General features: G+C 38.2%; 1 protein-coding gene across 1 annotated transcript in view; it reads left to right on the top strand.

Moving 5' to 3' along the window:
* Window positions 1–9,313, top strand: part of LOC111776759 (WD repeat-containing protein 13) — a 15,169-nt gene extending 5,856 nt beyond the window's left edge. The window contains exons 4-12 of the mRNA XM_023656105.1: window positions 401–533; window positions 644–781; window positions 4,291–4,430; window positions 7,184–7,231; window positions 7,625–7,735; window positions 7,828–8,009; window positions 8,091–8,212; window positions 8,758–8,834; window positions 8,923–9,313. Of these exons, the coding sequence (XP_023511873.1) occupies window positions 401–533; window positions 644–781; window positions 4,291–4,430; window positions 7,184–7,231; window positions 7,625–7,735; window positions 7,828–8,009; window positions 8,091–8,212; window positions 8,758–8,834; window positions 8,923–9,033 (1,062 nt within the window). The 3' untranslated portion in view covers window positions 9,034–9,313. The remainder of the gene's footprint in view (window positions 1–400; window positions 534–643; window positions 782–4,290; window positions 4,431–7,183; window positions 7,232–7,624; window positions 7,736–7,827; window positions 8,010–8,090; window positions 8,213–8,757; window positions 8,835–8,922) is intronic.
* Window positions 9,314–9,373: the final 60 nt, after the last annotated feature.

Raw genomic sequence — 9,373 nt, 5'->3', positions numbered from 1 at the left:
AAAAAAAAAAAAAAAAAAAAAAAAAAAAAAAAAAAAAAAAAAAAAAAAAAAAACAAGAGATCAAGATCAGATAAAATTTTTAAAGTCGGAGAGAGATGAAAAGGTTGAAATAAATATTCATGTGAAGGCGCATGCAAGAGAGTTTGTTATTTCAAAAATTTTGAGTTAGGCTGCTGTTAGATGAATGGTTATTTCAAAAAGAGAATTTCTGGTCCTCAGCTTTTGTCATGTAGCAGTTGTTGTTTATAGCCCATGTAGAGTTTTCAATGATTTAAATAATTAAATCAAATTTGCTTCTTTAAGCGTAACAAGAACCACGGTAAGTTTAAATCTGAATGCAACTCCATGCATTGTGCTTTTGCTTCATCATAACTATAATTTATTCTTTTCTTTCACTCAGGACTTACAGAGTCAACGAAGATCAAGTTTTAGCTCAAATGCAAGTGATAACAGTCAGCTACATACTCGTAGAACTGAATTTGCATATTCTTTTGTCGGAATGCATTGTATATTTGATCAATGCAAAGTCGCTGGTAAACTTTCATTGAAGAAAAAATCTGAACCGATCATGTGATTATTTCAAATTTCTTATCAACGCAGAATGAAGTTGTTTACTTAAGGAGTCTAATTGTCAATTTTGCAGTTACGGTTTTGAAGTTTGGGCACATGAGCTCTGATCTATTAGCATATGGTGCAGCGGATGGGTCCTTGACTGTATGCAATGTCTCTGAACCATCTTCAACCGTCAAGCATTTGCTGGGCCATTCAAAAGACTTCACAGGTTGGATTGGCTGGTACTGCTTTGTTGTCTTTTACACTGTCTCTTCTCCCAATCACAACTTCAAGGATTGTTAAAAGCTAGTATGAGTAGAGTTCTGTTGTGGTTTGCTTCTCTGCTTGTATCATTATTATTTGTAGGCCCTTCTTGTTTACTCTCATTCATCTGATGAAGGCTCATTTCTTATAAAATTAATGTTTAGATGTAAGCGTCAGGGGATGGTTATGTTTTATTGTTATTCATGCCTTTGTTTACGTGTGTGAATTTTCATGCCTCAATGATTTTGATGAATCTCATTCCTTATGGTTTTTCCCTGAACTTGCATGTTGTAGTAATAAATACTCTCTCTCTCTCTCTCTCATGTGTGTGCAGCAGACATGCACATAATGTTGAGTCGATGTAGAAATGAACTTCATTGATTTGAGAGGTGGGTAAGTTAAAGGAGGTTGAAGGTTGAAATTTGCAAAAGCCAACCATAAAAAGAAATATGCCAAGTGTCACAACCTTACTAGGAAGAGAATAGGTTGTGACCTTCACGTTGCAATAAGAGAAGTGGAGACCCTCAAGCGGCGCCCATACGGCCACGCGAGGGCCTAGACGAGTGCCATGATACAACTTAGGAGAACGATGCATCATCTAGCACACCACATAGAGTAGACATTGAAGAGAAGATGCGACATAAGCAAGATAAGGGGAACAAGTAGACAAGAGTGTCAAAGATAGGCTTGTTAAAGGGCCAGGTAGGGCCTCAGACCTTAACCTCAAAAGTCGGGATTCCGAAGAGAATTTGTGCATGCAATTTTGGAGTCTAAGTCTGTTCATATGAAATATGAAAGCTTGCCAAATTTGGTGTCAATTGGACACCGGATGGATGCTTCAGAACACTGTATGTCCGTTCGCCAAATCATGTCCACACTCGCTAGTTTGAAAATGCCTCAAAATGTACATTAGGGGGAGGCATGGTGTCAGCTCTATACCACCCTTAGACCCTGTGGCCTAAGTGAGCTACCATGTGGCACATGCATGTGTCATAGTGAGGGCGAGTGTTCCGGGACGAGTGTCTCGGACGACTTTCTTTGAAATGGATTTTTCAAGGGCAGTACCGGGTGGCATGAGTGTGTTGGTATTGCACCCTAGCCCATGTGTCAGATGTTGGATTATGCACCAGAGTTCGTAAATGACATGGCATGGGCATGGGAGGGCCAATGCTAAATCATCGAGGACGATAAATAGTTTAAGTAGGGGAGAATATCAAAACCTTACTATGAAGAGAGTAGGTTATGACCCTCACGTTGCGACAAGAGAAGCGGCGACCCTCAAGTAGTGCCCATCCGACCACGCGAGGGTCTAGACGAGTGCCATGATGCGATCGAGGAGGACGATACATCATCTAACACACCACACTGAGTGGACATTGAAGAGAAGATGGGGCATAAGCAAGATAAGGGCAACGAGTTGACAAGAGTATCAAAGCTAAGCTTGTTAAAGGGCCGGATAGGGCCTCGAGCCTTAACCTTGAAAGTCGGGGTTCTTAAGGAAATTTGGGCATGTAGTTCTGGAGTCAAGTCCGCCCATATGAAATATGAAAGCTCACTAATTTTTGTGTCAATCGGACATTGGACAGACGCTCCACGACACCGTATGTCTGTTCGCCAAAATCATGTCTACACCCACCAGTTTGTAAATGCCTCAAATTGTACCTTAGGAGGAGGCATGGTCTCTGCTCTTCACCACCCTTGGGCCTTGTGGCCTAAGCGAGCTATCATGTGGCACATGCGTGTGCCACAATGAGAGCAAGCATTTCGAGACGAGTATCTCGGGTGACTTCCTTTGAAATGGGGTTTTCAAGGACAATATCGGGCGGCACGGTTGTGCCGGTATTGCGCCCCAACCCATGTGTCAAAGGATGGATTATGCACTTGCTCTCAAGTACGGAATCCGTAAATGACATGACATGGGCATGGGAGGGCCAATGTCTTGATAGAATCCGAATGAATGGAGATTCGAGATGTCCCGATGTTATGAACGACACGTGGGCTTGTTCTTGATGGCATGAATGAGAGAGCTGCAATGACCAACGACACCCCATGACTTAGGATGACGTGAAGGTATATGGACTTAGGATGACGTGAAGGTATATGGGCCATGTTAATTGGGAACCAAGATGAGATGATGGGATGCGGCGTTGCAGTGAGAGACCTTGGCTGAGTAGAGGTAAGGTCGAGCCAAATGACTTGGCATAGTGTAGAGGCAAATCGGTTGTATCACAGACGATTGAACATGTGCACGCAGGTAGCGTGTGTGGCTGAACAACTTGGGTTCTACACAAGTGATGTACGGTTGGTGAAAGCAGACCTCACCTAATGTCCGACGATGCCACAAAGTCGGGCGAAAAATGAATATGGGGCTTGGGTTCCCCTCAAAGCTTGTCATGAGCGTGTTAAGATCAGGATGCCGCACGGATGAAAAAGTACAACGGTGGCACCCAGCACCTCCAATTGCATTAATCTTCAACTGGACTGACTAATTGTGGGTACTTATATGCGTAGGTCCCTAAAGATTTGCTGATCAGTGTTTTTGGTGTCTCGATGGATGTTTCTGGGTATATTTGTCTTTATTACACACATGGTATGCAAAGAGTTGACAGTGGAGATTGTGGGGAAAAAAAAAAGATTGAGCACTTGTCACAATCGCACTCTTACAACTCTTACAATAGCAGGATAGCGATTATGCGGCACTTGTTCTAACCAAGCGAATAAGTTAGCTGTGAGAAATTCGGACGTCACGAACAATGCCGGTGTATGCTCAGGCCTCGAGTCACGTTGCGAGAAAAAGTTTAGAAAACGTGCGCGAAGAAATACATTTGAAAACGGTTTGAAGAATTGAAGTAAATAACGTTATATGACTATAAGAAAATTAAGAAACACTGTCGTATGTTGACTCTAAGTTATATGCTATTTAAGCCGTGGTATTTCTTAATTTGCTTGATGATGAAACTATTTATGATCGAGAATTTTAAGACGTTGAAAACTCTCATATTAGGATTAAAATATTTACCTATTTGGCATTGGAAAAATAAATTCAGATAGATGAAGTTCGAAAACCAGCAGAGTCTAGCAGTGGAATTAAAGAGTAAATGAAAACTCTTTCAAATATACCCCCTGGGACATTTGAAAAGGATACATTAATCTACACCAAAAAGAAAGCATTATGTGCGGCCGTTTCTTCTTTTGGATTGGAATTCTTTCATGTGGTTAGTTGTTGGATTTCTTTTACAAGCTTTTTGTTTTTTTTCTTTTTTGTGTATGCCCTTGTACTCTCTTACACTCTTTCATTTACAATTAATCAAAGCTTAGTTTCTTACCCAAGAAAGAAAACCTAAACACCTAGTTATCAAAAATAGCTTCAAGAATTTTTTCATTACAAGCATCAGATTTGATATTAAATTTGTCTCTTTAGTATTTATTGTCCACTTCCGAAAGTAAAATTCTAACATACTGGTGTTTTTTCAGACTTCGATTTTTCATCGAATAATCAGTACATTGCATCATCGTCCATGGATAAAACCGTTAGAGTATGGGAGATATCAAGGGGAATTTGCATTAGAGTAATCTATGGAGTATCTTCACAACTGTGTATACGTTTTCATCCGGTAAGTATGAAACAATATCAATATTGTTGCAAACCGTAGCAGTGGTTTTCTTGACCCGCTATCTATTATCATACCTATAAAATAAGGTTGGCTTTGATTATTTGTTTGTATCTAGCAATGTTTTTTCTTCATCTAATGAATCTTTCAATCAATCTGGGTTAGATCAATGTCAGAGTGTTCATTTTTGGGTGCTTATAAATTTTTTATCCCCCTCCCTGCAAAAAAGGAGTTGGATTAAATAGTCTCCTGCTTAGGCTCGAAGATTGTGCTTTCTCATGATTTTAGTGACAGGTATAACAACATAATATAGCAAAAGGATCATCAGAGGTTGGAAACAATTTAGGAACCAATTGACTAATGGAATCCAATAACTTTGTAATTCCTGTGGTGGATTTGCAAAGAGGCAAAAAGGCTAGAGTTGGAATTAAATGAAGCGCTGATAAATATGAGGCAATAATTTAAACGTACGATCTCATAGAAGATGTAGAGATGCCTTAACGACTAAGTTATGCTCATATGTTCTTTTTTTTTTTTTTTTTTCATTTTTACTTAACAAGTAACGAACTTTTCACTGATACATAAATAGATTGAAAAATGAATGCTCATGTGGGCTGTTAGTGTTTTTACTTTTACCCATCTCTATTTCGAGGTTCCTTCAAAACATTCTTCAATTCTCATTATGTGGAGGAGAAAATTGTCTCTTAAGTGGGTAAATTATTATCAACTTAGAAAGAGGTATTGGAATTAGAAATATAGTAAAGAAAAACATGGCCTTTGTAGTGAAATATTCATGTAGTTTCAATAAGGAGAAGAAGCTTTTCATATAAGGCCATTAAAATTAAAGTTGCTAGGTTGACTGGATTGAAATATTCGGCAGTCTTTACAGTATAGGGCCTCTTGGTTCCTTATTTCTAGTTATGAGATACTTGGGTCAAGAAATTCACGTTTAAGATTGGACATGGAAAAGGAGTACATTTTGAGAAGACCTTGGGTTGATATTAATTGCCACTTTCAAACTGCTTTTTACTAGGTTAGATCTCTGGCCTTAATAGCTGTAACTGAACTGTTCTCAAGGTTTGGGACCAAGTTAATGCCTGCCAGAATCTTAACTTTCAAGAGACCAATAACGGTGTAGAAATGGTAGGAGTCGTCAACAAACTTGTGGGTGTCTCTGTGAGGGTATGTCAGATTCACATAAGCGAGAAGTTAGTACCAACTTTTCTTGTAAATCCTTCTGGTCTTCTTTGCTAGAGGGTTGGAATCTATCATTTTCCAGCTCTTGGTACTTTTCGAAATCTAAAACACCCAAGGAGATTTGGCTCATCTCAACCACAGTAAATTCCATGTTTAAAGATTTCTCATAAAAAAAATATTTGTGAAGGATTTCAAAAGAGCCTGAGCATTCCCCTTTCTCCCTACCCGCATGCCATCTGCTACAAGGATGGGAAGGATGTTGTAAGTTAGAAGCATCGAATTTTGGATAGTCGGTATGCCTCCAGTCTGGTGGCCTGGCCCCTTTACAGTATCTCCAAATTATCATGTGCAGGCTTTGCTGATGAAGAGCTTACCTGAAAAATCAGAGTTATTTTTATGAATATTGGACAAGAAGTGCAAGTTATCTGGGAGCCCAAGGGTTTTGCAAGACTAAGCAATTGCAACAAGAAATATGCTGGCCATAGTGCTCGAGAACTAACATAAGTTCCTTCCATTGGAAGATTTATCTCAGTGATCAAAAGTCCTGGAAAAAGAAAACCTATGAGCTGCAATGCTCAATTCAGAATCTCCTCCCATCAAATTGGCAGCAGAAGTAAGGGAAGTAGTTGACCTCCCTAAGTTATCTTGTTGGATTTACATAGATTACCTAGTATCTAGGAATTTATTATTTAGATTTAGTTAGTCTTTCTTCCTTAAGGGACATGTAATTCTCTGTAAATTAATAGGAAAGAACAACAGTCTAATTTGGACTTGCAATAAGTACGATTGACGGGAATGAAAAGTTTTTAGAGAAAGGCTTACCCAACCAAGAAGAAAAGGAAAAAAAATCCACACAAAGTTTAAGATAATAGCAGTAGAAGGAAGAATGTGACGAAATACTACAGATTTGGCTAGAAAGTGATGCAAGAAAGTAATTGGAGTCATATTCAGAGAAGTGGATCTGATTCAGAAGGGAAAAAAGGCTTACACAAGGGGACCTTAGCCTATATACTTAATCTTTGAGTTATTGGAATGTAATTACAATTATGCCCAAATTTCAACTTAAAGTTGTTACCGAAGAATAATTAAAAGAGTAAATAACAAATACGAAGGAATTTACCAGAAATACCCCAGCATGCCTACATCATGTCCTCGTGTACAACTTGCTATGTCCCAACTTTTATACATTCACCCTTTTGGGGTATTCTTGCTGATGCAATCCAGGCAGGGAATGACATTCAGGAGGANCGCTGGAGGCAATAGATAGTCTCTTGAGATTTTTTAATCCAGTTTTCATTTAGCTCCTAAATTGAATTCTTCGGCTATGGGATTTTGTTGACATTCTTCTTTGTTAACATAAATTGAGAGATCTTTTCGTAATATTCGTAACTTGAGCTAGTGGGATGGTTTTTATCTTTATTGTGGTCTTTCTTTTCTAGATTATGTCTAACCCAACTATATGTGCATCTATACATAAGATATAAATATATGCATGTATATCCATGTATGTGAAATAAAATTGATCATTTCCCCCTTTTTTCTTGTCGTTGTTTTGGTAGGTAAATAACAACTTCCTCTCAGTTGGCAATGCAAATAAGGAAATCACGGTAAGCATGATATAAATTTGTTTACAACCACTTGAGGAAGTAAAATTGATGATATTTTCAAGTCATGGTTGTCCTGTATCAATTAATTGAAAGCTGTATTTCTCAGCCATTGTTCGAATGTAACTAAATTGAACAGAAAGATGTCTTTCACTCTCTCTCTCTCGCACATTCACCTAGATTAGACATAATCAACGTGATTCTAGTTGTTGGAAGGGAAAACGGTGACGCATGAATGTGAAGCCTTTAATCTACTTAAATTTCTTTTGACACCTAATTCTTTGTTCTTGGAGTTGTCTGCTTTAAAATTTTGGATTCCACTTCACTAGAATTGCGCATTCCTGATAATTGCTTATTTTCCAAGATGTGTCCCGCTGATTTTCATGAATATTTTAGGTGTTTAATTTCAGCACTGGGAGGATTGTGACAAAATTAGTTCTTGATAGTGAGGTTACATCCATGGACCATGATCACACTGGTCAGATCCTTTTCTGTGGAGACGGAAATGTATGTCATTGGTGCAATTATATTATGAACTTTCCTTCTCTGAAAACCAAATGTTCATTTCCTAAGATTGACTATTGAGATTGCATGTGTAGGGATATGTTTACTCAGTGAGCATGAACTCTCATACAGGAGCTTTATCCCGTGCTCACCGCCAATGGTGTAGTAGCCGGCGCAAATCTCCTGTATGTACTGTACAATATCGAAGCTTCTCTCTGCTGGCCAGGGGCCCTGTATTGCTAACTTGCACTCAAGATGGGAACTTGTCTTTCTTCAGGTTTTGTCAACATGAAATGGCTTTCATTTTATTCTTTTATTTCTTGTTGACTACTTATAAGGTTTTATGTTGACTCTCTAGTATTGCTTTGGAAGTTCAAGGATATTTGACCCTTCGTTGCTCACTCAAATTATCTCCAAGGATGCATAGCATCCGTGCTTCATTCTGCCCCCTACTCTCCCTGGAAAAAGGAGAGTACATTGGTATGGACTGCTTAATTTTCTTCAGAAATCATATAATCAAGTGGTGAAATAGAGATAATTGTATCACACAGGCAGATACGGTATTCAAAGTATTACAAATCCATCACTTGAGATGTAATCATGAATAGTTAAAGATCGTAGCCTCGTACAAAATTCATACTATTTTAATGTTCTCTGTTCGTTCCACATTGTAGTTGATCACACAAGCAGATAACTGTATCACACAGGCAGATACCGTTTTCAAAGTATTATAAACCCATCACTTGAGATGTAATCATGAATACTTAAAGATCGAAGACTCGTACAAAATTCATATTATTTTTAATGTTCTCTGTTCATTCGACATTGTAATTGATCACACAGGCAGATAATTGTATCATACATGCAGATACCGTTTTCAAAGTATTACAAATCCATCACTTGAGATGTAATCATGAATACTTAAAGATCGTAGAATCGTACGAAATTCATACTATTTTAATATTCTCTATTCGTTCCGAATTGTAATTGATTTCTGTGATATTTGGATTTTGTTATGATTGTAGTTGCAGGAAGTGAGGATTCAAATGTCTACTTCTATGATTTGACACGACCCAAACATACTTGTGTCAACAAGCTCCAGGTTCACATGTTCTTCATGCTCTCTCCGAGGTAAAACTATCTACTTGACCGTTCGTTGTCGATTAACCAGCACACATGTGACTCTGCAGGGCCACCAGTTTCCAGTCATCGGGGTTTCGTGGAACCATGGGGAGAATCTGTTGGCGTCGTCAGATCTTTATGGGACGGTAATTGTATGGAAGAGATCAAAGATAAGTTAGAAAGACATGTGTGAATAGATTTTCGAAATGGCTCTGTTGATTAATGAACATCTTTCTTCTCCATTTTGCTCCCATGTTTTTTGTCGTTCTTTTATCAACTACAGTTAATCATCAGTATCTCAGAGAGTTTTTTTTTTCTTCTTCTTTTTATCCTTTTTAGCTCATTAGTTTTAGAAAGGGGAGTGATCATATTCTGAATACACGTCTGTAATTACAGTGTAACAAAATATCATATTGTTGAAGTTTTGAAGTGAGTAAATAAATGCTATTTGATTTACAATGTTCAACTCTTTGGCCTTGATCAAGACTGATCAAGACTGAGAATGAGATATATCATTAG

This window comes from Cucurbita pepo, chromosome LG16 (assembly GCF_002806865.2).
Source record: "Cucurbita pepo subsp. pepo cultivar mu-cu-16 chromosome LG16, ASM280686v2, whole genome shotgun sequence".
NCBI classification, from domain to species: domain Eukaryota; kingdom Viridiplantae; phylum Streptophyta; class Magnoliopsida; order Cucurbitales; family Cucurbitaceae; genus Cucurbita; species Cucurbita pepo.
Note: the sequence above shows the minus strand (reverse complement) of the source record. Positions and strands in the feature narration are given on the sequence as shown.